At 42.4% G+C, this 26,659-nt stretch overlaps 1 protein-coding gene across 3 annotated transcripts in view; it reads left to right on the top strand.

The window, feature by feature from the left end:
- Positions 1-230: 230 nt before the first annotated feature.
- ATF1 (activating transcription factor 1) overlaps positions 231-26,659 on the top strand; it is a gene marked incomplete at both ends in the record, with an annotated part of 40,046 nt that continues 13,617 nt past the window's right edge. For all 3 annotated transcript variants that reach the window (XM_080706376.1, XM_080706375.1, XM_080706377.1), the window contains 2 exons: positions 231-323; positions 14,476-14,576. In XM_080706376.1, the coding sequence (XP_080562502.1) occupies positions 231-323; positions 14,476-14,576 (194 nt within the window). The remainder of the gene's footprint in view (positions 324-14,475; positions 14,577-26,659) is intronic.

Raw genomic sequence — 26,659 nt, 5'->3', positions numbered from 1 at the left:
TAGCTGAGGCTGGCTTTGAACCTGTGCGATCCTCCTGTCTCAGCCTCCCAAATACAGGGATTACAAGTGTGCCCCACCACGCCCGGCTTCTCTTCTATTTCTAGACCATAGCTACCAATTTCCTTCCATGGAGGAAAGCAAATGATCAGTCTTTACATGATTGTATAATATACACTTAATATTCTTTAGCACTTTTTATTTCAACTGACTTTTTTTTCTTACAGTTGATTATGGAAGATTCCCACAAGAATAACACTCCAGAGACTACACCTCAGCCTGGCTCAGCAGTTCAGGGAGCTCGTATTTCTCACATTGCTCAACAGGTAAGACAAGGACCAGCCAAAGTATTGAGCTAAGTAAGAATATATATGCAGAATAATCCGTTGTTTCTGATCTCTTATTACTAATGTGGGGGAGGCAAAAAAAAAAAAAGACTTCAAAATGTTGAAATATAAAGAGAAAAGGTGACTTTGATTTTAATCTGTAAAGACTATTTTGTGTGTGTTGGGATACTGGGAATTTTACCTCTAAGATACATGCCTAGCTCAGCTATCTGTTTTGAAATAGAGTCTTGCTAGGTTGCTGAGAGGTTGTCCTTGAACCTACAATCCTCCTGTCTCAGCCTTCCAAGTACTGGGATTTGGGGTATGTAGCACCATGCCCCACTTATTTTCTTTCACAATGAAGTATAGAGTTATTTTAATGTAGACTTCTCAAAACTTAGAGTTGTAGATTTCTTTCTTCTGTTTTCTTTTTTTTCTTTCAGTACTGGAGATGGAGCCCAGGGGTGTTGTACCTCTGAGCTACACACCCAGCCCTTTTTTTTTTTGCAGTACTGGGGATGGAACCCAGGGCCATTCTACCTCCTGGCTACAACCCCAGCCCTATTTTTTTATTCTTTATTTTGAAACAAGGTCTTACTGAGTTGCAAAGGGCCTCACTAAGTAGCTGAGGCTGTCCGAAAACCACGATCCTCCTGTCTCAGCTTTCCAAATGCTGGGATTACAAGCATGCACCACCACACCCGGCTCCAGCCCTATTTTTTATTCTTTAGTTTGAAATGGGTCCTCACTGAGTTACACAGGGCCTCATTAAGTAGCTGAGGCTTTCTGTGATCCTCCTATCTCAGCCTCTCAAATGCTGGGATTACTAGCATACCCTACCATTCCCGGCTTAGATTTCACTTTATATGATGCACAATTAATTTAGAATTTTTTCAGACTAATTTTGTTGTGACATAAGAAAACTTAATTATTTAGTTTTTCAAGCTAACTTGAAACAGACTAATGGTTTCTGGACGTGAACCGTCTTCATTTTAACAAATTTATCATGGATATATTGGAAATGTTTTTGCTAAATTGGGAAATAGGCATACTCATTAGAGTAATTACATTGACTGGCATTGATATTGCAGAACCGTTGTTTTTTGTTTTTTTTTTCACCACCACCCCCCAGTACTGGGGATGGAACCCAGAGGCATTCTACCTCTTCCAGCCCTATTTTTAATTCTTTATTTAATAGCTTGGAGGTAGCCCCTCAATTCAATCCCAACACTGCAAAAAAAAAAAAAAAAAATTGTAAAGGGTTGGAGGTGTAGTTCAATAGTACTGCCTCCCTGGGTTCAATCTTAGTACTACAAGAAGAAAAAATAAAATCAGATCACTGTTAGGCATTTTGGAGTGAAAGCAGAGAAATCAGTTAAGAGCTGTTACAGTCATGTAGATGAGAGAGATGACAGTGACTTGGACTATTTTGGTAGTAGCAGTGGCAGTGAGATGAAATTAGATTCTGTGGATGTATGTTAGTTGTAAAGCAACTAGTAAGCCGGTCATGTGGACACCTGTAATTCTAGTAATTGAGGGGCTGAGTGGAGGATCTCAGGTTGGGATGGCCTCAACAAGTAGTAAGACTCTCATCAACCTAGCAAGACCCTGTTTCCAAATAAGAAATAAAAGGCTGGGCGTGGTGGCGCACGCTTGTAATCCCCGTGCTTTGGAGGCTGAGACAGGAGGATCGCATAGGTTTGAAGCCAGCCTCAGCTACTTAGGCTGAGTTAGAAAGCCTCTGAGTCCTACCCCCAGTACTACAAAAAAAAAAGAAAAAAGAAAAGAAATAGCCAGGTGTGTTGGTGCACACTTGGAATCCCAGTACTTGGGAGGCTTAGACAGGAGGTCACACAGGTTCAAAGACAGCCTTAGCTATTTAGTGAGCCTCTCAGCAACTTAATGTTTCCAAATAAAATATAAAACTGGTCTGGGGGAGTAGCCCGGAGTAGAAAGCCCCTGGTAACACACACACACACACACACACACACACACACACACACACACGCACGCACACTAGAGCTGGGTGTAGCTCACAGTTAGAATTTCTCTGGATTCAATTCCCAGTACCACAAAGAAAAATAAAAAGCAAATAGCGAATTTGCTTTTTGATTGAATATGTGATTACAGAGAAAGAAAGGAGTCGATGTTAACTCCATAGTTTTTGTGTTTTTGTTTTTTGGGGACTTTTTTTGTTTTGTTTTGTTCTGAAGATTGAACCTCTAGAGGCATTCTTCCTCCAATCTATGTGCCCAGCCTGATTTTATTTCTGTATTTGGAAAGAGGGTCTCACTAGGTTTCTGAGCCTCTCTACATTGCTGATGTTGGCTTTGAACCCCCAATCCTCCTGTCTCAGCCTCTAAAGTACTGGAATTACAAGGGTGCGCCACCATGCTTGGCTGAACTCCACAGTTTTTGCCTAGATGAACTCTTAAGAGTAGAGTTAACATTTATTAAGATAAAAAAAAACATTGGATTATGTTTACTTTTCATCAAGAATTTGATTTTAAGGACTGGGGGTATAATTCTGTGGTCGAGCGCATGCCTAGCGTGCTTGAAGTCCTAGGTTCCATTTCTAGCTCTGCAAAGAGGAAAAAAAAAAAGGAATTTGGTTTTTAGGCATGCTAGGTTTGTAGTTCTTTTGTGTATTAGTTTTCTATGCTTCAGGACAAATTACCACAAACTCTGAGGCCTAAAAGAATCCACATTTGCCGGGCGTGGTGGCACACACTTGTAATCCCAGTGCTTGGGAGGCTGAGACAGGAGGATTGCACAGGTTCGAAGCCAGCCTCAGCTACTGAGTGAGGCTTTCAGCAACTTAGTGAGACCCTGTTTCCAAATAAAATATTAAAAAAAAGGTCTGGGAGTGTAGCCCGGAGGTAGAAAGCCTCTGGGTTCCACCCCCAGTACCACCAAAAAAAAAAAAAGAATCCACATTTATTATCGTGCAGTTTCTGTGGGGTCAGGCATGTCTTAGCTGGTTCTCTACTTTGAACTCTCACCAAGCTGCAGTTAAGGTGTTGGCTAGGGCTGGGTTCTTTTAACCTGCCTGGAAATTAAAAAAAGAAGAATATATTTGCATGCTTAGTGAGGTTTTTGGCAGAATTCATTTTGTTGTCTGATGACTGAATCCTGCTTTCATCTGCTCCTAGAGGCTGCCTACAGTTCCCTGCCATGTGGTCCTCTCCATAGGCTGTTCACTTCATCACCTTCTGCTCCTTTAAGTCCAGCAGGAGAGTGGGAGCTAGTCTGCTTAAATGACAGGTCTTATGTAATCAAGGGGACAACATCCCATGCCTTTGGGTCTCAGCAGAGGGGGGCACTTCATTTGATGGTGTGTTTAATAATCTCATGAGCCTGTTATGGGGTTAATACACTCAAGTGTCCATGTGTTTGTAATTCTGTAAGTTATATGTGATTTCTTTTATTAGCATAATTAGTCAGTTTGTGTCTTATGGTTGTGGAAGGTAGATGGTGGTGGTTAATTATAAATAAGAGTCATTTTACTTTGGCAATTATAATAAAAATGTAGTAATAATAAACTACTGCTCTACAGAGTGGAGTAAGTCAGAGTTACTCTTTTCATCATGGAGTAGTACAGAGCAGGATGCAGCCCACGTTCCCCGCTAGGCCAGCATCCAGTATGGAAAGAACTCTTGAAAGCTGCAGGCACAGCGGGAGCCTTATACGTTTTTGTAGACTTTACTCCAGGGGTCTCCAGACCTTGCTCGTAAGAAAGATTGAAGAAAGCAGAGAGACCACAGAAAGTCTGGCTACAAGGAATAGGCCTGCCTGGACCCTCTTTCTCCTACGGAGAAAGAGCTTAAAGCCACTGGAGAAAGGGAATAAACCCTGTGTTTCCATTGTGTCTGGAAGAAGTGGAAAAGAAAAACAAAACAAAGCCTGGCAACCCCGAGGCAAGGACAAGAAACTGTCCTGGGCTCGGGCATTAGAGATGTTATCTAATGGGAGAAAGGCCACTCTGAGACTCAAGGATATAGAACCTACCCGACACTAAGATGGGAGGAGGAGAACAGAATTGCCCTGTTGCTGCTTTCAAGTTTGGCATTGGCACTCTGGGGCGGGTCCCACTACACAGGAATACAGTGGGAGCTTCTTAGAGGTTGAGGAACGGAGACCTCTTAAAGCTGAGGCTGTCAAGCCAGGCGTGGTGGCGCATGCTTGTAATCCCAGCGCTTAGGAGGCTGAGATGGGAGGATTGCACAGGTTTGAAGCCAGCCTTAGCTGCTTAGGCTCTCAGCAACTTAGTGAGATTCTGTTTCCAAATAAAATATGAAATAGGTCTAGGAGTATAGTCCAGAGGTAGAAAAGCCCCTGGGTTCCACTCCCAGTACCCCCCCCACACACACACACACACAAGCTGAGGGTGGAGCAAAAGCACAAAGAAAACCCAAAAAACCTCTGGCAAGCCAGCTCTTACCCTAGGCTGTCACTCTAGGGATTTGAAGCTGGTTAGTACACTTAAGGTAATAAGTATACACTTGAGACCCCAGCCCAACTTGATTCCTCTATACATTGATTCAGCCCTCCCCCTTCACACTGATGACCTAGTACAAAAAGAAAAGTAGCTACTTCTAGGCATAAGTGCTGTTTATCTCAGCCTCAACTGTCTTGCATATGATGCCCATAATTTAGGCAAAAAATTATTAATTAAAAAAGCAGTCGGGCGTGGTGGCACACACTTGTAATCCCAGCATTCAGAAGGCTGAGACCAGAGGATCGCGGTTCATGGACAGCCTCAGCTACTTAGTGAGGCCCTTTGCAACTTAGTGAGACCCTGTTTCAAAATAAAGAATAAAAAATAGGGCAGGAGGTGTAGATCTGAGGTCAAAAGCCTCTGGGTTCCATCTCTAGACCCACCAAAAAAAAAAAAAAAAAAAAAAAGCAAGAAACTCTAACTCATCAGAAATCAAAACAATATACAGAATTGACTCAAATTTAAGCAGTGGTTGGAAATATCAAAGTGAATTTGAAGTAACAGTGAAGAAGCTGAGCATGGTGGTATTTACCTGTATCCCAGTACTTGGGATGCTGAGACAGGAAGATTGCAGGTTTGAGGTCAGCTTTAGCAATGTAGCAAGGCTCTCATCAACCTAGCAATTACAAACCAAAAAGATAAAAAGGATTGTGGGTGTAGCTCAGAGTTAAATGCCCCTGAGTTCAGTCCGTAGTATGATACACACACTAATCAACAGTTAAGCTAGGCATGGTGGTGCACACCTGCAATCCTAGTATTTGGAGTTAGGTAGTTGTGTGTGGTGGCACACACCCACAATCCTAGTGCTTGGGTAGTTGAGTTAGAGGGTCACAGATTCAAGACTAGCTTCAGCTACTTAGCTAGTTCTCAGCAACCTAGTGAGACCTTGTTTCAAAGCCATAAATAAATAAGTTCAGTATGATGGCACAGGCCTGTAATCCTAGTACTTGGGAGGCTAAGATTGGAGGATCACGGGTTCAAGATCTCAGGCCTTCAGCAACTTAGTGAAACCCTGTTTCAAATAAAAGATAAAATAGAGCTGAGGTAGAATGCATCTGAGTTCAAGCCAAAATACCATAAATTAAATGGCTGGGATATAACTTTTGGTAGATTCTAGCCCTGGATTCAGTCTCCAGAAACACACACACGTTACATGCTTCCAACATACAGTGGCACTAAGTAAACATTTGCATTCTAAAAGGGAGGAATTAGAGGAACAGAAAGAAGGAATTAGAGCCTGGTGTGGTAGCGCACACTTGTAATCCCAGTACTTGGGAGGCTGAGACATCAGGATCATAGTTTTGAGGGCAGCCTCTACTACTTAGTGAGCCCCTCTGCAACTTAGTGAGACCTTGTTTCAAAATAAAGAATAAAAAATAGGGCGGGGTGTGTAGCTCGGAGGTAGAATGCCCTTGGGTTCCATCCCCAGTACCACAAAAAAAAAAAAAGAAAAAGGGAAAAAAAGAAGGAATGGGACCAAAACAAGACCAGAATCTAGCAGTTCCTTGTGTGGTATCTGAGGCACACAGTAGTAAGATGTGCTCTCCAAAGAGCTTCAGCATCCTCTCCCCAACATTTGGTTGGTTGTAGTTCTGCCTTTTAGTTGCTCTTTAGCCTGGCTCCATCCCCTGCAGCTTTCTTCAGCAGCTATTCATATTGCCTTCTTTGAATTCTGGGAGTTTCCTTGCAATTTCAGCTTCTCCCTCACAGCTTCACAATTGCCTGCCCTGGGCCTATTTGCAGGAATTCTGACCTTGCTACATGTTGCCTGGCCTCTCAGGTCTTCCTCCGAAATCTGGGTAGGAGCTTCCATAACCTCCTGACTCTAGCATCTGTCTTCCTGCAGAGTCAGCATTATGGGATCAATGCCATGGTCAGTCGCCAGCTGGTAGCCATGCCCTCTTTATTCATGGCCACCAGGGCCCACTGTAATCATGCTGGATGCAGTGGAATCCAGGTACTTATTTTCAAATCTACCATTTCCAAATAGATTTCCATGGTTATGCCTGTTATGGATGGGGTCCACCAATTTTCCAAGTGCCCTAACTGCATGTCTTCCTTTGTTTCTATGCACAACATTCCATCTCCCTTCAGCTATCTTTGTGTGTGTGTGTTTGTGGTACTGGGAATTGAACCCAGGGACATTCTTCTCCTAAGCTACATGCCTAGCTCTTTTTAAAAACTTTTTTTTTTTTTAATGGTACTGGGAGTAGAACCCAGGGGCTTTCTACCTCTGGGCTATACTCCTAGAGCTATTTTATATTTAATTTGGAAACAGGGTCTCACAAAGTTGTTGAGAGCCTCACTAAGTAGCTGAGGCTGGCTTCAAACCTGTGCAATCCTCCTGTCTCAGCCTCCCAAGCGCGGGGATTACAAGCGTGCGCCACCATGCCTGGCTTAAAAACCTTTTAAATGGTACTAGAGATTGAACCTAGGGACATTCTACCTCTGACTTACATCCCCCCACACACCCCTATTTCATTTTTTTAAATTAATTTTATTTATTTATTTATTTTGCAGTACTAGGGATGGAACCCAGGGGCAGTCTACCTCTGAGCTACACCCTCAGCACTATTTTTTATTCTTTATTTTGAAACAGGGTCTCACTGAGTTGGAAAGGGCCTCACTAAGTAGTTGACTGTCCTCAAACCAGGATCCTCCTGTCTCAGCCTCCCAAATGCAGGGATTACAAGTGTGTGCCACCATGCCCGGCCCTATTTAGTTTTATTAATTAATTAACTTATGTATTTATTGTAGTACTGAGGATTAAACCCAGAGTTCTACCTTAGAGCTATACCTCCAGCCCGATTTTATTTTTTATTTGGAAATAGGTTCTCACTAGGTTGGTAAGAATCTCGCTACTTGCTGAGGCTGTCCTGGATCCACTGCAATCTTCCTGTCTCAGCCTCCCAAGTACTGGGATTACAGGCATGTGCTATCAAACCCAGCTTCTTTTCTTTTCTTTTCTTTTTGTGTTACTGGTGATGGAACCCAGGGGCATTCTACCTCCAAGCTTACACCCTCAGCCCTAGTTTTTATTTTTTACTCTGAAACAGGATCTCACTGAGTTGCATAGGGCTTCACTAAGTAGCTGAGGCTGTCCATGAACCACAAACCTCCTGCTCAGCCTCCCGAATGCTGGGATTACAAGCCTGAACCACTACACCTGGCTCTTATTTTTATTTTTATTTATTTATTTTTGTGGTGCATGGGGTGAAATCCAGGAACCTTCTACCTCTGGACTATACTCCCAGACCTATTTTACATTTTATACTCCCAGACCTATTTTTTATATTTTTATTTGGAAACAGGGTCTCACTAAGTTGCTGAGAGCCTCACTAAGTAACTGAGGCTGGCTTCGAACCTGCACAATCCTCCTGTCTCAGCCTCCCAAACACGGGGATTACAAGCGTGCGCCACCACGCCTGGTCTGAGCCCTATTTTTTTATTTTTTATTTTGAAAATAGGTTCTCAAGCTGGGCGTGGTGGTGCACGCTTGCAATCCCAGCATTCGGGAGGCTAAGACGAGGATCATAGTTCGTGGACAGCCTCAGCTACTTAGTGAGGCCCCATGCAACTCAGTGAGACCCGGTTTCAAAATAAAAGAATAAAAAATAGGGCAAGGGGTGTAGCTCGGAGATTAAATGCCCCTGGGTTCCATCCCCAGACCCGGGGGCGGGGGGATACATTCTCACTTAATTGTGGAGGGCCTCACTGAGTAGCTGGGGCTGGCTGAAAACCCATCATTCTCCTGTCTCAGCCTCCCAAGTACTGGGATTAAAAGTATATGCCACCACGCCTGGCTAGATTTTTATTCTGAAACAAGTTTTCATTAAGTTGCTGAGGGTCTGATTAAGTGGCTTGAGGCTGACCTTCCAACCTGTATCACTCCTGTCTCAGCCTCTCAAATAGTAGGATTACAGGTATGCACCACCTGTAAATCCCCTGGCAAACTGCAAATCTTTTTAAAGCCTGTCTGCAACCGATCCTCATATGTCAAAATGTCTAAAGGTAGCCAGGCGTGGTGGCGCACACTTGTAATCCCTGCACTTGGGAGGCTGAGACAGGAGGATCACACAGGTTCAAAGTCAGCCTCAGCTACTTAGTGAGGCTCTCAGTAACTTAGACCCTGTTTCCAAAACGGGTCTGAGTGTATAGCCCAGAGGTATAGCCTCTGGGTTCCACCCCCAGTACCACACACACACAAAAAAAAAATGTCTAAAGGTAGACAAAAACTATACCACAGTCTGGATATTTTGCTGTTTTAAGATTTTGTCTGACAGGTTAATAAGTTTGCCTTTACATTTAGTTTTAGGACATAAGCAAAATGCAAAATGTAGATGTAGATAGATTTTTTGGGTTTTTTTGTTTTGTTTTGTTTTTTTGTAGTACTGTAGTACTGGAGATTAATCCCAGGGGCATTCTTCCTCTGAGCTATACCCCAGCCCTATTTTTTATTCTTTATTTTGAAACAGGGTCTCACTAAGTTGGCTGGCCACAAACATGCAATTCTTGCTGTTTCAGATTCCCAAGTACTGGGATTACAAGCATGCCTGGTTTGCAGATAATTTCTTTACCAGAATGTTAACATGTATGGCTTCTACTCTTTTGCTATGGAGTACTCTTTTTTTTTTTTTTTTTTTTTTCTTCAGGAATGGAACCCAGGGGCATTCTACCACTGAACCACACCCCAGCCCTACTTTTTTTTTTTTTTTTTTTTTTTTTTTTTTTTTGGTGGTCCTGGGGTTCCTGGAAACCCTTCTACCTCTGGGCTATACTCCCAGACCTATTTTTATACTTTTTTAATTTTGGAAGCAGGGTCTCTTAAGCCAGCACGGCTTCCAACCCTCGGGATCCTCCTGTCTCCACCTCCCAAGCACGTGGATTACAAGCTTGCATGCACCACCACTCCCGGCCCAGCCCTACTTTCTTATTCTTTATTTTGAAACAGGGTCTCACTGAGTTGCAAAGGGCCTCACTAAGTAGTGGAGGCTGTCCGTGAACCACGATCCTCCTGTTTCAACCACCCAAATGCTGGGCTTACAAGTGTGTGTAACCATGCTCAGCTTTCTATGGAATACTCTTTATCCTTTGAAATCTCTTGAGAATAGTTTTTGTTGCCTGCCTTTTTTGTTGTTGTACTGGGGATTGAACCCAGGGGGCATTCTAATTCCAAGATACACCCGCAGTCCTTTTTATTTTTTGTTTTGAAACTGGATCCTGAGAGTTTTGCTAAGTTTTGGAACCTGTCATCCTCCTGTCTCAGTCTCCCAAGTACTTAGGATTACAGGCATGTGTCATCATGTCTTTTTTTTTCTTTTTTGGTTTTGGGGATTGAACCCAAAGCTGTTCTGTCTCTGAGTTACACCCCACTCATTATTATTATTTTATTTATTTATTTATTTATTTATTTTTGATGGTACTGGGGTTCCTGGAAGCCCTTCTTCCTCCGGGCTACACTCCCAGACCTATTTTAACATTTTCATTTGGAAACAGGGTCTCCTGAGCCAGCGCGGCTGGCTTCAAACCTGTGCGATCCTCCTGTCTCTGCCTCCCAAGCGCAAGGATTACAAGCGTGCGCCACCACACCCGGCATATTCTTTATTTTTAAACAAGGTCTCACTAAGTTGTGGAAGGGCTCACTGAGTAGCTGAGGCTGGCTGCAAACCTGTGATCCTTTAGTCTCAGCCTCCCAAGTACAGGAATTACAAGCCTGTGCCACCATGTCCAGCTTTATATTTATTTTATTTTATTTTTATTAATAGTTGTAACTAGTTCTTTCCTTTTTATCAAAACATGGGTTTAATATCAAATATAAATGAGTAGTACAATAGAACTCTTTTTTTATCTTTTATTTTGGTGGTACCTGGGGATGGAACCCATGGACTTTCTACCTCTGGGCTATACTCCCAGGTCTAGTTTTATATTTTATTAGAAACAGGGTCTCACTAAGTTGCTGAGAACCTCACTAAGTAGTTGAGGCTGGCTTTGAACATGTGCAATCCTTCTGCCTCAGCCTCCCAAGTACTGGGATTACAAGCGTGCGCCACCACGGGTGGCTCATCTTTTATTTTTTTACCTTTGAAATACTAGGTCTCAGTAGGTTTCTAAGAGTCTCAATGCATTGCTGAGGTTGTCCTCAAACCTGCAGTCCTCCTGTCTCAGCCTCCCAAGTACTGGGATTACAGGCATGGGCCACCATGCCTGGCTAGAACTCATTTTTATGGCAGATGATAAAAATGTGAAACAGCTTATTTGAATTTTTTGTTGTTGTTGTTCAGGGTCTGGGCATGGAACCCAGGGGCATTCAACCTCCGAGCTATGCCCTCTACCCTATTTTTAATTCTTTATCTTGAAACCGGGCCTCACTAGATAGTTGAGGCTGTCCACGAACCACGATCCTCCAGTCTCAGCCTCCCGAATGCTGGGATTACAAGCGTGCGCCACCATGCCCGGCTTACAAATTTATGTATCTAGCACAAATGCCTTCCCTGACCTGCAGACTTGTATATTCAGCACTGTCCTTGCCAGTTGGGCCAACTCTATATCTAATAGGCTTTTCAAACTTATTAGCATGTCCCAAGTCCAAAACAGTTAGCATTAGTGATTTTAAAAGACAAAAGAAGCAAGGCTGGTGGCGCACGCTTGTGCTCCCAGCATTCAGGAGGCTGAGACCTGAGGATCACAGTTCACAGAGAGCCTCAGCTACTTAGGGAGCCCCTCTGCAACTTAGTGAGACCCAGTTTTAAAATAAAGAATAAAAAATAGGGTAGGGGGTGTAGCTCCGATGGCGAATGCTCCTGGGTTCCATCCCCAGACTCGCCAAAAAAAAAAAAAACAAAAGAACAAAATCTTCACGTAATATGCATTGGTTTAGAAATAAGGTGGAAAGGGGGGCATGGTGGTACATACCTGTGCTGTACTTGGGAGGCTGAAACAGGAGGATCACAGGTTCAAGGATAGCCGCAGCTAGTAGTAAGACTCTCATTGACCTATGGAGACTGTTTCCAAGTAAGAAATATAATCAGGCTGAGGGTGTAGCTCAAAGTTAGAATCTCTCTGGGTTTAATTCCCAGTACCACCAAAAAAAGAAGAAAAGAAATACAGTAGAGCCAGGCATGGCGGCACTTGCTTGTAATCCCAGCATTTGGGAGGCTGAGACCAGAGGATCGCAGTTTGAGAACAGCCTCAGCTACTTAGTGAGGCCCTTTGCAATTCAGTGAGACCCTGTTTCCAAATAAAGAATAAAAAAAAAAAAAAAATAGGTTGGGAGTATAGCTCAGAGGTAGAATGCTCCTGGGTGTCATCCTCGCCCAAAAAAAAAAAAAAAAATGGTGGAGATCCAGGTATGATGGCACATGTTTGTATTCCCAGTACTTAGGAGGCTAAGACAGGAGGATTGCAGATTCCAGGCCAGCCTCAGCAACTTAGACCCTATTTTGAAATAAAAAAGGATGAGGGAATAGCTTGAAATGGAATGTCCCTTGGTTCAATCTCCAGTACCAAAAGAAAACAAAAAAGAAACAAGTTGGAGATTGTGACCAGAAATTGGTCACTTAAGTAGAATATTTGTGGGATAGACTTTATTATTAGCTCTGAGCCTACTATATTATATATTTAATTAGTTTGGGCTTCTGAAGTAAACTCTCCTTCTGTTCCTTTCTTTTATACCTTACATTTGTTTGTTTATATATTTTTGTAGTACTAAGGATTGAACTCAGGGATGTTCGATCTCTGAGCTACATTCCCTGACTTTATTTATTTATTTATTTATTTATTTATTTATTTATTTATTTGCAGTACTGGGGATGGAACCAGAGGCATTCTACCTCTGGGCTACACTCCCAGCCCTATTTTATAATTTTATTGGAAACAGGGTCTCACTAAGTAGCTGTGGCTGGTTTCGGGTGTGTGTGTGTGTGTGTGTGTGTGTGTGTGTGTGTGTGTGTGTGTGTGTGTTAGTTACTGGGGATGGAATTCAGGGGCAGTATACCTCCAAATTATACCCCGCACCCTATATTTTTAGTCTTTTTATTTTTTTATTTTATTTTTTTATTTTTTGGTGGTACTGGGTTTCCTGGAAACCCTTCTACCTCCGGGCTACACTCCCAGACCTATTTTTATACTTTTTTATTTGGAAACAGGGTCTCTTAAGCCAGCACAGCTGGCTTCAAACCTGTACTATCCTCCTGTCTCCACCTCCCAAGCGCGGGGATTACTGGAATTATAAGCGTGCACCATCACGCCCAGCTAGTCTTTTTGTTTTTGAAACAGGGTCTCGCTGAATTGTGAATGGCCTCACTAAGTAGCTGAGGCTGTCCACGAACTGCGATCCTCTGATCTCTGCCTCCCGAATGCTAGTATTATAAACATGCGCTACCATGCCTAGCTCATCATGGTCATCTTTAAACCTTATACTTTACTTTTCTTTATCTTTTTTTTTTTTAAGTCTGGGGATGGAACCCAGGGGCATTCGACCTCTGACCTATACCCCCTGCCCTGTTTTTTATTTTGAAATAGGGTCTCACTAAGTTGCAGAGGGCATTACTAAGTAGCTGAGGCTGTCAGTGAACCACGATACTCTGGTCTCCACCTCCCAAATGCTGGGATTACAAGCCTGTGCCACTGTGCCCAGCCCTAAACCTTACCATTTATTTAATTATTTAAAGTGAAAATGAATTTGGGTGGCAGGAGACGTTTTTTTTTTTTTTTTTTTTTTTTTTTTTTTTTTTTTTTGGTGGAGTTGAGGATTGAACCTACCTCCAGGCTATATCCCCACCCCTTTTTTTGAAATAAGGTCTTGCTAGGTTGCTGAGTCTTGTTAAATTGCTGAGGCTGATCTCAAACCTTTGATCTTCCTGACTCAGCCTCCCAAGGATTGGAATTACAGGCATGCAACACCACATTTGGTTCAGATCAATTATTTTAAGAATTAGCCGGGCGTGGTGGCACACACGCTTGTAATTCCTGCGCTTGGGAGTCTGAGACAGGAGGATCGCACAGGTTCGAAGCCAGCCTCAGCTACTTAGTGAGGCTCTCAGCAACTTAGACACTGTTTCCAAATAATTATAAAATAGGTCTGGGAGTATAGCCCGGAGGTAGAAAACTCCTGGGTTCCACCCCCAGTACCACCAAAAAAAATAATTAAAATCTCTGTTTTTTTGTTTTTTTGTTTGTTTGTTTGTTTGTTTGTTTGTTTGGTGGCATTAGGGATTGAACCCAGAAGCATTCTACCTCAAAACTAAGCCCAGCCCTTTTTGAAACAGGGTCTTACTAGGTTGCTGAGTGTCTCACTACTTGCTGAGGCTATCCCTAAACCTGCTGTCTAAGCTTGGTGTGGTGGCCCACGCTTGTAATCCCAGTCCTTGGAAGGCTGATCACAGGTTTGAGGCCAGCCTCAGCTACTTACTGTGGCCCTCCACAACTTAGTTAGACTCTTGTTTCCAAATAAAGAACAAAAAACAGAGCTGGGGGTGTAGCGTAGAGGTAGAATACCCCTGAGTTCAATCCCCAGTACCGCGAGAAAGAAAAAACAATCACTGCTGTCTCAGCCTTTTTAAATCCTGGGATTACAGGTGTGTACCACCACACCTGGGAAAACTCAGTTCTTTTTCCATCTATTCTTTACTGTATTAAACCAGTCCTGTTTTTTAGGTATCATCTTTATCAGAAAGTGAGGAGTCTCAGGACTCATCTGACAGCATAGGCTCCTCACAGAAAGCTCACGGGATCCTAGCACGGCGCCCATCTTACAGGTTAGTACTCTCATACCACACTCCACATTGTCCCATCACCAAATGAGTTTAAATGGTGTGCAAGAAGGCAGTGTTAAGAGAGGTAGATTGGGGGCTGGGCGTAGTGGCACACACTGTAATCCCAGCATTTGGGAGTCAGAGACTGGATGATCGGGGTTCTCAGACAGATTCAGCTACTTAGCGAGGCACTTTGCAACTCAGTGAGAAAAAATAAAAATAAAAGACTGTTTAAAAAAATAAAAGACTGAAAAGTAGGGCTGGGATGTAGCTTGGAGATACAGTGCCCCTGGGTTACATCCCTGGTATCACAAAAAGAGAGAGGGAGGGAGGGAGAGAGGGAGGGAGGGAGGGGGAGAGAGAGAGATTGGAATCAGATTATAAAGGGCTCAATGCTGAACTGAAGAATTTAGACTTGTCTTCTGGCAAAATTAAATTTCCATATTTACTTTTAGATAGTTGGAGGTGTCCCTCAGCAGTAGAATGCCCCAGGGTTCAGTCCTCAGTACACTACATACACACAAATAATAATAGTTAACTCTAATAGCAATATGAAAGCAGGACTTAGACTTTAGGAACTAGACTACTCTGTGTCCTCTTTCTCAACTAGGGGGGTGTGTGTGTGTGTGTGTGTGTGTGTGTGTGTGTGTGTGTGTATCTGGGGGTGGAACCTAGGGGCATTTGACCTCCAAGCTATACCCCTCTGGCCTATTTTTTATTATTTATTTATTTTTTTTTTTTTATTTATTTATTTATTTTTTTGCAGGTCTGGGGGTGGAACCCAGAGGCATTCGACCTCTGAGCTACACCTCCTGCCCTACTTTTTATTCTTTATTTTGAAACCAAGTCTCACTGAGTTGCAGAGGGCCTCACTAAGTAGCTGAGGCTGTCTGCGAACCGATCCTCTGGTCTCAGCCTCCCGGATGCTGGGATTGCAAGCGTGCGCCACCACGCCCGGCTTTTATTCTTTATTTTGAAACCGGGTCTCACTGAGTTGCAGAGGGCCTCACTAAGTAGCTGAGGCTGTTCGCGAACTGTGATCCTCCTGTCTCAGCCTCCTGAATGCTGGGATTACAAGCGTGCGCCACCACGCCCGGCCTTTGAATTTCTTGATTCTGGGTCCTTGTTCTCTCATATGTGTGTTCCTTTGTCTTAAATACTTTCTTGTCCATTATGTATAATTCATACATATACTTTCCAGAAACTTTTCTTGATTACTTCCTCCAGACTGCTGCAAAACCAGATTCTCTTTTCTTCTGTAGCATCCTTTTACCGATTCCTATAATCACTATCCTGTTGGAATTCTACTTGAGGGCATGGCCCATGTGTTATTTTTTTGTGATCCCAGGGCCTACCAAAGTGACTCTCTCATAGTAGATCTAGCTCAGTAATCATTTGGTGAATGAATGGAAAGCTAGAAGTAATCAACAGAAAGCCTTTGAAATAATCTGGATAATTTCATTTGGAGGTTGGATATTTTTGGAGTGAGTAAATTTGAAATACTTCTGTATCTCAGATACATAGGAGTAGAAGGAATGAGATAGGAGTAGAGAGAGTGGGACACAGAAAATGATGAAACACTGTCTTTGAGCATACACAAAATCTGTAGGACTTTAGATAGTCTTGTCTGGTGGAATAAGGAAGGACTTTATATAAGATAAGACTACCAACTGGTCACTGCCAATCTGTTGGATTTTGTAAGGCAGCAGAAGAGTTTCTTCAGTTGAGGAATGATGTAATAAAAATTCCACTGGATGGAATAAAATAAGTTGGCTTGCTTTAGGAACTCGGAATTGAAGATACCTGGAGAGCTGGGAGTAGTGGTACACGCTTGTAATCCCAGTACTTAGGAGGCTGAGACAGGAGGTTTACAGATTTGCCGCCATCCTAGAAACTTGAGCCACTCAGCAACTTAGTGAGACCCTGTTTCAAAATAGGGAAGAAAAGGGCTGAGAGGTGAGTAGTTCATAAGTAAACTTTAGCCCCCAGTATCACAAAAAATAAAAAGTACCTGGAGCTAGGTTTGGTGGCACATGCTTGTAATCTCAGTACTTGGGAAGCTAAGACGGGAGGATTGCAGGTTTGTGGCCAGCCTCAGCTACTTAGTGAGACTTTCTGCAACTTAGTGAGACCCTGTTTCAAAATAAAGAGTTAAAAACAAATAGGACTAGGCGTGTAGCTCAGAGGTAGAATGCCTTTGGGTTTGGTGGGGAGGGGGGACCTAGAGAAGCTGGACACAGTAATCCCAGTAATTTAGAAGGACAGCAAGTTGGAGACCAGCATTGGCAACTTAGTGCAAGTTAGTGAGAACCTGTCTTTAAAAGGATTGGGGATGTAACTCAGTGGCAAAGCACTAGCACACAGTCCTGGGTACTAATAAAAAGGTGCCTGGAGGAAATAAAGATTTAGGAAGAAAAGATAAACAGAAGCCAGATTACTTAGAGTTTGGTATTGTGTTAAAGAATTTGGACTCTACTGAATGAACAGTCAGTGAATACATGTATCAGTCAGCTTTGTGTTGCTATGACAAAATACCTGAGATAATAACCTTTTGAAGAAGAAAGGTTTAGTGTGATGGCCCATACCTATAATCCCAGCACGTGGGAGGCTGAGACAGGAGGATTGCACAGGTTTGAAGCCAGCCTCAGCTACTTAGCGAGGCTCTCAGCAACTTAGTGAGACTCTATTTCCAAATAAAGTATAAAATAGGGCTGGGAATATAGTGTGGAGGTAGAAAAGCCCCTGGGTTCCACCCCCAGTACCACAAAAATTAAAATGAAAAGAATAAAAACTAAAAAACTAAAAGAAATAATGCATTTTTAGTAAGCAGCAGTAGTTTCAATAGACAGTACTAAATACATAAAGAACTTCAGATAATGAGATTACTAAAGGAATGTAAGTATAATTAAAATTATGAAAGACATAAAGGAATTAAAACCCTAATACTAAGCCGGGTGTGGTGGCCCACACTTGTAATTCTAGCATTCGGAAGGCTGAGACCATGCGGTTCTTGGACAGCCTCAACTACATAGTGAGGCCCTCCTCAACTTAGTGAGACCCTGTTTCAAAATAAAAATAGAGCAGGGGGTGTAGTTCGGAGGTCAGGTTCCATCCCCAGACCTGCAAATAAATAAATATAATAATAACCTAATAATACTAGAAAAAAAGACTTTGGGGACATTTTGAAAATAAGTAAAATTAAAGTCAGGCATGGCGGCACAATACTTGGGAGGCTGAGACAGGAGGATTGCAGATTCAAGGACAGCCTCAGCCAGTAGTAAGACTCATCCACCTAGCAAGACCCTGTTTCAAAATGAAAATAAAATAGGGCTGGGAGTGTAGCTCACAGGTAGAATGTTCATTAGCTAGTACCATAAAAGAAAAAGAAAATGAGTAAAATTAGAAATGTTGCAGCCTGGGGTGGTGGTGTATACTTGTAATACCAGTACTTGGAGAGGCTGAGACAGGTGGATTGCAGGTTCAAAGCCAGCCTCAGCAATTTAGCAAAGCTGTCAGTAACTTAGACTGTTTCCAAATAAAAAATAAAATAAAATAGGGGTAGGGGTGTAGCTCAGGTAAAATATCCTTGGGTTTCATTCCTGGTAACACCCCAAAAAAATATAGAAAAAGAAATAAAAGCTGGGCGTGGTGGCGCGTGCTTGTAATCCCAGCATTTGGGAGGCTGAGGCAGGAGGATCACAGTTCATGGACGGCCTCAGCTACTTAGTGAGGTCCTTCGCGCAACTCAGTGAGACCCTGTTTCAAAATAAAGAATTAAAAAAAAATAGGGCTGAAGGTGTAGCTCAAAAGTAGAATGCCTCTGGGTTCCATCCTTAGTACCACAAAAGAAAGAGAGAGACAGACAGACAGACAGGCAGACAGACAGACAGACAGACACAGAGAGAGAGAAAGAAGAAATACAGTTGCTACTGAAGAATTTTAAGTTTACAGCAGGTTAGATTTAACCAAAGAATTAGATGGTAATACTTCCAAAAGAAGAGAATGGGGAAGGGCACTTCCAGCTTGTAGCATCTTCTTGGTGAAGCTGAGTATCTAACCTAGAGCCTGGTATAATGCTAGGAAGGTGCACTAACACTGAACTTCACTCCCAGCTAGGTAAACCTGTGTGTGTGTGTGTGTGTGTGTGTGTGAGAGAGAGAGAGAGAGAGAGAGAGAGAGAGACAGACAGACAGACAGACAGACAGACAGACAGACAGACAGAGACAGACACCCCTAGGGGCATTCTATACCTCCCCAGTCCTTTTTAATTCTTTATTTTGAAACAGGGTCTCACTGCTAAATTACAGAGGGCCTCACCAAATATCTGAGGCTATCCATGAACCTGTGATTCTCCTGTCTCAGCCTCTCAAGTACTAGGTTTACAAGCATGTGCCACCACGCCTAGCTTAAACCTAACATTTTAAAAGTTTCCAAAGAGAAAAGACAGTTTACCTAGAAAGGAATGATCATTAATCTAGTAATAGATTTTTTTTTTTAAGTTTTGAGACAGGATCTGGCTAAGTTGCCCCAGGCTCACCTCACACTTAAATCTGTCCTGCCTTAGCTTCCTGACAGTTGTGCACCACTCTACAAAGACTTAAATCTTTAAATGTCAAGAAATATATTTTGACCTGGAATTCTATGCCCACCTGAACAATTATTTAAAAAAAAATGATAGTGAAGGCTAGAGGTATAGTTCAGTGGTAGAGTGCTTGCCTAGCATGGGCAAGGTGCTGGGTTTGATCTCTAGCATTGCACACCTGAAGGGAGGACAAAAGAACCCCTAAAAAAATATGGAAGTAAGCCGGGTTTGGTGGCACGCACTTGTAATCCCAATACTTGGAAGGCTGAGACAGGAGGATTGCGCAGGTTGGAAGCCAGCCTTAGCTACTTAGACTCTCAACAACTTAGTGAGACCCTGTTTCCAAATAAAATATAAAATAGGTCTGGGAGTGTAGCCCAGAGGTAGAAAGCCTCTGGGTTCCATCCCCAGTATCAAAAAAAAAAAAAAAAAGTAAGTAAAAAACATTTTCAAACTGATTTAAGAAACTACTAAAGGCTAAATTTCAACAAGAAGAAAAAAATGAAAGCAAATAGAAAATAAATATAAAGCTGGGCATGATGGCACAGGCTTGTAATTCCAGTACTTGGAGGCTGAGAATGAAGGATCACATGTATGTAGCTAGCTTTAGCTACTTAGTGAGGCCTTCCACAACTTAGTGAGACCTTGTTTCAAAATAAAGAATAAAAAATAGTGCTGGGGATATAGTTCAGAGGTAGAGTGCCCCTGGGTTCAATCCCCAGTACAGCAAAATAAAAAAAGAAAGAAAGAAAAAAGAAAAGAAAATGAATGTAAAGCCAGGTGTGGTGGCACATGTTTATAATCCCAGCATTTGGGAGGCTGAGACGGGAGGATTGCAGTTCAAAGACAGCCTCAGCTACTACTTAGTGAGGCCCTTTGCAACTCAGTGAGGCCCTGTTTCAAAATAAAGAGTAAAAAATAGGGCTGAGGATGTAGCTTGGAAGTAGAATGCCCCTGGGTTTCATCCCCAGTATGCAAAAAAGAAAGAGAGAGGGAGGGAGGGAGAGGAGGGGAGGAAGAAAGAGAAAGAAAGAAAGAAAGAAAGAAAGAAAGAAAGAAAGAAAGAAAGAAAGAAAGAAAGAAAGAAAGAAAATGAAAGTAAAAAAATGGCAAAGACAATTCATTTAAGATACTATTGAGCTGGGTGTGGTGGCGCACACTTGTAATCACAGCATTTGAGACACTGAAACAGAAGAACTGTGGTTCATGGACTGCCTCAGCTACTTAGTGAGGTCCCTTGCAAATCAGTGAGACCCTATTTCAAAAACACAAACAAAAAGAATAAAAATAGGGCTGGGGGGGGTATAGTTGGAAGGTAGAATGCCTCTGGGTTCCACCCCCAGTACCGCAAAAAAAAGAAAAAGAATAAAAAGATACTATTGGTCTTTTACAATAACAATTAATTTAGGTAGTTTAAAAACAAAATAAGAGCCAGGAGTGGTGGCCTAGCTTGGAGGTAGAATGCCCTTGGGTTTCATCAAAGGCCTAAAAGAGAAAGAAATACACCAATTGTAGTTTTATATTGATTATCTTTAGACAGCATAAACTGAAGGGCAGTTATCAGAAGAACATAAAAAGTTAAATTTCCAAACCATGGCTTTCCCAGTACAAAAAGTTCTAGAAGGCTGGGCGTGGTGGCGCACGCTTGTAATCCCCGCGCTTGGGAGGCTGAGACAGGAGGATCGTACAGGTTCAAAGACAGCCTCAGCTACTTAGTGAGGCTCTTAGCAACTTAGTGAGACCCTGTTTCCAAATAAAAATATAAAATAGGTCTGAGAGTATAGCCCGGAGGTAGAAAGCCCCTGGGTTCTACCCTCAGTACCACCCAAAAAAAAACAAAGTTCCTAGATAAAATGCTTGTTAATGCATTGTATGCTTATAGGAAATAATTGAAATTAATAATTCAAATTGAAATTTTCTATCACCCTCCCCCAATAAACAAAAACCATAAACATACAATAAATGAGCTGAAACCAAAATGGGGAGAAGCATGTATGAAAACCAGGCTATCATTATTTTATGTCAACTGTAGGAAGGGACTCAGAACCTGAGATTGAGCCGGGCGTGGTGGCGCACGCTTGTAATCCGAGCATTCAGGAGGCTGAGACTGGAGGATTGTGGTTCCCAGACAGCCTCAGCTACTTAGTAAGTCCCTTGCAGCTCAGTGAGACCTGGTTTCAAAATAAAGGATAAAAAATAGGGCAGGGGCTGTAGCTCAGAGGTTGAATGCCCCTGGGTTACATTCCCAGACCTGCAAAAAAAAGAACCTGAGATTCTTCAGTAAGCAGGGCTTTCCAAAAGAGGCTAGAACATCTTAGAGGAAGCTTCCCAAGTTAAGCTTTTTGGACTGCCACATATTGGGATCATTCAAATATGAATACAGTTAAAAAACATCAAACATACATGGAAATAAACCATTGTAGATGAGAATCAGTAAAATGAGTATTTGATAAAATTCAAAATCCACTCATAAAGCTTTAGCAAATGAAGAATAAAAGTGGACTTCCCTACCATATGTAGATTTTGAAAACTGAACTGTAGAGTAGGATAGCTGTGGCCCACATTCTATGTGGGCTACTGTACTGCTCGGTGTACACATGGAACAAAATCAGTATGATGCCTCAGCTTTAAAAACTGAACTGACATTGGAACCACAGCCCACAGAAGGCCAATCAGAGCTTTCAGCCTATACACAACCAAATTGATAGCCTGCTCAAATCCAGAATGTAAACATTCTGTGTAGAATTTAAACAAAACCTAGAGTCTGATAGCATAATATTGACATTGTCTAAGATCACTTTACAGACAAAGAACCTGGGAAGACTACCACCAGATGCTAGCACCTAGATGACAGACGCTTGTAATCCCAGTACTTGGGAGGTGGAAACAGAAGGATAATGGATTCTCAGCCAGCCTCAGCAACTTGTGAGGCCCTCTGTAACGTAGTGAGACCCTGTTTCAAAAAATAAATAAGCCAGGAGTGGTGACACATGCTTGTAGTCCCAGCACTCGAGAGGCTGAGACAGAAGGATCGTGGTTAACAGACACCCTTAGCTACTTAGGTCCTTGCAACTCAGTGAGACCCTGTTTCAAAATAAAGAATAAAAAATAGGGTTGGGGGTGTAGCTTGGAAGTAGAATGCCCCTGGGTTTCATCCCCAGTAAAACACACACACACACACACACACACACACACACACACACACACATACGTGCCGTGATGTAGCTTGGTGGTAGAACACCCATGCGTTCAATTCCTATTACTGCAAAAAATAAAATAAAAAATAAAATTGGGCTGGGGGTGTAGCTCAGAGGTAGAATGTCCATGGATTTCATCCCCAGTACCACACACACACACACACATGCACGCACGCACACACACAAAGAATTATGTGACTTCAAAGGAGACATAATCAAAATGTTCTAACAAATATGGGTGAATCCTCCTGAAATAAATGGGAGGCTATAAAGAGACTAAATACAAATTTTAGAGCTCAGAAGTACAATAACAGAAATAAAACCTGACTGGATGGGTTCAGGAGGAAAATGGCAATGAGAGAAAACATTGCTGATCAGTTTTGAAAATTAATATTATTCAGTTTGAACAAGTGAAAAGATACGGGGGGGGGTACTGATTTTCAGGGACCTGTGAGACAATAATGAAAGGTCTTATAATTTGTGTCACTGAAGTCACAAAAGAAGAGGAAAATATGTTACATAAAAAAATATGTGAAAAAAATAATGACTGAAAAACTTTAAATCTAGCTAAAAACTTAAAGGCTACAGGTTTAAAAAGTTCAGTGAAGGCCAGGTGTGGTGGCGCACGCTTGTAATCCCAGCATTTGGGAGGCTGAGACCTGGAGGATCGCGGTTCGAGGACAGCTTCAGCTACTTAGTGAAGTCCTCTGCAACTCAGTGAGACCCGGTTTCAGAATAAAGCATAAAAAAGTAGGGCAGGGGGTATAGCTCGGAGGTAGAATGCCCCTGGGTCCCATCCCCAGATCCGCAAAAAAAAAAAAAAAAAAAGTTCAGTAAATCCATAATAGGATAAACAAATCACTGCCCATACATCATAATCAAACTTCTAAAAAGTTAATGAAAAGGAAAAATCTTGTGAGCAACCAGATAAATATAGCACATTACTTAAAAGGGAACAACATGAATTCTTAACGGTTTCTTACCTCAAACCATGGTGCATAAAAGTAAGTGAAACAGCATTTTAAAAGTGTTGAGAGCTGGGCGTGGTGGCTCACGCTTGAAATCCCCGCGCTTGGGAGGCAGAGACAGGAGGATCACCATGGTTCGAAGTCAGCTGCGCTGGCTTAAGAGACCCTGTTTCCCAATAAAAATATAAAATAGGTCTGGGAGTGTAGCCTGGAGGTAGAAGGGTTTCCAGGAACCCCAGTACCACCAAAATAAATAAATAAAAATTAAAAGTGTTGAGAGAGAGCTGGAGATGTAACGCAATGGTAGAGCACTTGCCTAGCATGCACAAGGCCCTGGGTTCAGTTCCCATTAGCGCGCGCGCACACACACACACACACACACACACACAGGTCTGTGGCAGGTCTGGGGATGAAACCCAGAGGCATTTGACCTCCTAGTTAAACCCCCTGCCCAATTTTTTATTCTTTATTTTGAAATGGGATCTCACTGAGTTGCAGAGGGCCTCACTAAGTAGCTGAGGGTGTCCACAAACTGCAATCCTCCAGTCTCAGCCTCCCAAATGCTGGGATTACAAGCATGCACCACCATGCCTGGCTCTTGTCATTCTGTTTCTAGTGAAAATATACTTCAGAAATGAAGGTGAAGCTGAGGCAGGAAGATTGCAGGTTTGAGGTCAGCATAATGTAGCTTAGCAAGACCCTATTTCAAAATAAAAGTTTAAAAAACGGAGCTGGTTGTGGTGGTGAATGCCTGTAACCCCAGGCTTTTGGAGGCTGAGACAGGAGGAGTGCAGGTTTTCGGCCAGCCTCAGCAATTTATCAAGGCCCTTAGCCCTTTACTTTTTGTTTTGAAACAGTCTTGCTACGTTGTTGAGAGTCTTCCTAAGTTGCTGAAGCTGTCCTCAAATCTGCAATCTTCCTGTCTCAGCCTCCTGAGTACCTAGATTACAGGTGTGTGCCACCATGCCCTGCTCAAAATTGGTCTTTTTAAGTGAAGGGTTCCTAATACTACATAGTTAACAAGAAGTACCTTATTAATTAATGAAATAACGCACATCAGAGCCATCTCACCTAAAGGGAAAAGATGTTATACTTCTATAATGATTTTCTATGTAGAAGAGCCCTCTGGGACCGTGCATTGGTGGTACATGCTTATAATTTGCAAACTTGGGAGGATGAAACAGGATTAAGGGTTCAAGGTCAGCCTCAGCAATTTAGCAAAACCCTGTTTTCAACATAAAAAATAAAAACAGCTATGGTTATAGCTCAAGTGTAGAGTGCCTCTGAATTCAGTCCCCAGTACCAAAGGAAAAGAAAGGCCCTGTGGGTATTTGTCTCAGCCTACCAAGTGCTGGGATTACACACGTGTGTGTCACCACACTCGGCTAACAAATGGATTTTTAAACACAAACATATTCTTTTTTTTTTTTTTTTTTTTTTGGTGGTAGTGGGGGTGGAACCCAGGGCTTTCTACCTCTGGACTATACTCCCAGTCTTATATTTTATTTGGAAACAGGGTCTCACTAAGTTGGTAAGTGCGGCAGACTGGCTCAATCGGATTGGCCGCTGAGTCCACTCAGGATCGATTTATCTCAGAAAGATGGGCATGGATTCGGGTGCCGTTCTGCAGCCACTTATCTGCAGCGATTCTTTCCCTTCTATGAAATAAATTCCTTTAAGTTCCTATTCACGGCGCTTCGGGAAAGAATCTGACATGGACAAAAGCTTCTTGAGCAATTGACACTTTATTACAAGAACCCAGAAAATTTATATCCTTCACCAGTGAGATTAATAGTAAGAAAAAAGAGGGGAGTGCAATCACTGCAAAACAATAGTGAATGACATGTAAACAAAGTAAAAAAAAACTAGTCCGGCATTCAAGAGATAGATCTGGCTGGATCTTTTGGATCTTTCAAGATCTTTCGGCAGATCCAGCTGCCCTTGCAGACAGGCAGTTCCAAAGGGCAAATTCCAGAAGACACAGTCACGCCCAGGGCTTGGAGAATAGGCCTCTCATGGAATCTTCTTTAACTTTTTTGCAGCTTTTCATCTCTAGGGCTTAGTCCATATGGCAGGCATGGGGAGATATGGCGATCCAGGGGGATGTGATGGAAGTCTCCCAGGTGTCGTCCGCATTGCCTTCTAAAGTCTGAAAGCTTAAGCAAGCTCACAACACAGTTTGGCAGATAAACACCAAAAAATAACATGAAGTTTTTAGATTTAGTTGTCAGATGTACTTCTCTAGCTGCTGAATACTTTTCCTCAAACGATAGGCTTATTAGAAGCCTATTCATCTTATAAATAATCCATATTCCTATCACAGACCCTTTGCAATATCCTTTCCTTTTCTGATTACCCTGATTCTCTCTTTCCCATTTGGGACAATCTTATGATAAGCTCTTCTTCATTCAAAAATCCTTTCTTATTCTCACCATATTTCCTTTCTTTTACACATTTATTATATCTATCCTTTGTTCTAACATATTCATTTCTTAGCCACGTGGCGCCTCCCTGTCTCGGGAAGCACTCATACTGTGTGTAAAGGTTAAGAATCTTCCTAGCCTTCAGCTCTATTGTATTGGGCAGTATTAGCTGCTCATAAACTAGGTTGCTTTGATGTCACACCCAGAGTTTATCTTCTCTGTATCTAGGCAGGATCACAAGGAGAGGGGTAAACAGAGGCACCAGGTACCTCCCTTTTAGGGCTTTTATTGTAAGTTAATGATTAGGATGAAGGTCAGAGATAGAGGGGAAATCTGCGTTTGTAATTGCTGTTATTGGAATGCTTCCACAGCATCTGAATTCTGACTAGATTTTATTACCATTTGAACAAAGCCGAGGACGTTTAGAGGCTTAGACAAATTACCAGAAAGTTTATTTTCCACAGACTCAGTTTCTCTCACAGTCCTTATCTACACCACCGGAGCAATTCGTGTGGAAAGTTAAAAGAATCATTACCAAAAGAATAATAGTTATGAAAGAATATCTAAGAGTGGGGGAGTACTTTGGCCAGAGACGACACTTTCTCTCGGGGCTTCCGCTCACGTTGAGGACCAGCCAATTAACTGCGTGGGAGACCATCACACAGATGCCGAGGAGAAAGGTGTAATCTCGGCAGCTAAGAGCCTCACTAAGTAGTTGACTACTGAGGTTGGCTTTGAACCTGTGCGATCCTCCTGTCTAAGCCTCCCAAGCACAGGGATTACAACTGTGCATCACCATGCCTGGCTCACAAACATATTCTTGACACAGTAGTTTAGGTGGCTAGTAATTTGTCTATGTGTATATATGGTATTGGAGATTGAACTCAGGGGCATTGTACCTCCAAGCTAAACCCAA

The sequence above is a fragment of the Muscardinus avellanarius genome (assembly GCF_963383645.1).
Source record: "Muscardinus avellanarius genome assembly, chromosome: 11".
Taxonomy (NCBI): domain Eukaryota; kingdom Metazoa; phylum Chordata; class Mammalia; order Rodentia; family Gliridae; genus Muscardinus; species Muscardinus avellanarius.
The sequence above is the reverse complement of the archived record's forward strand: the minus strand, read 5'-3'. Positions and strand labels throughout refer to the sequence as shown.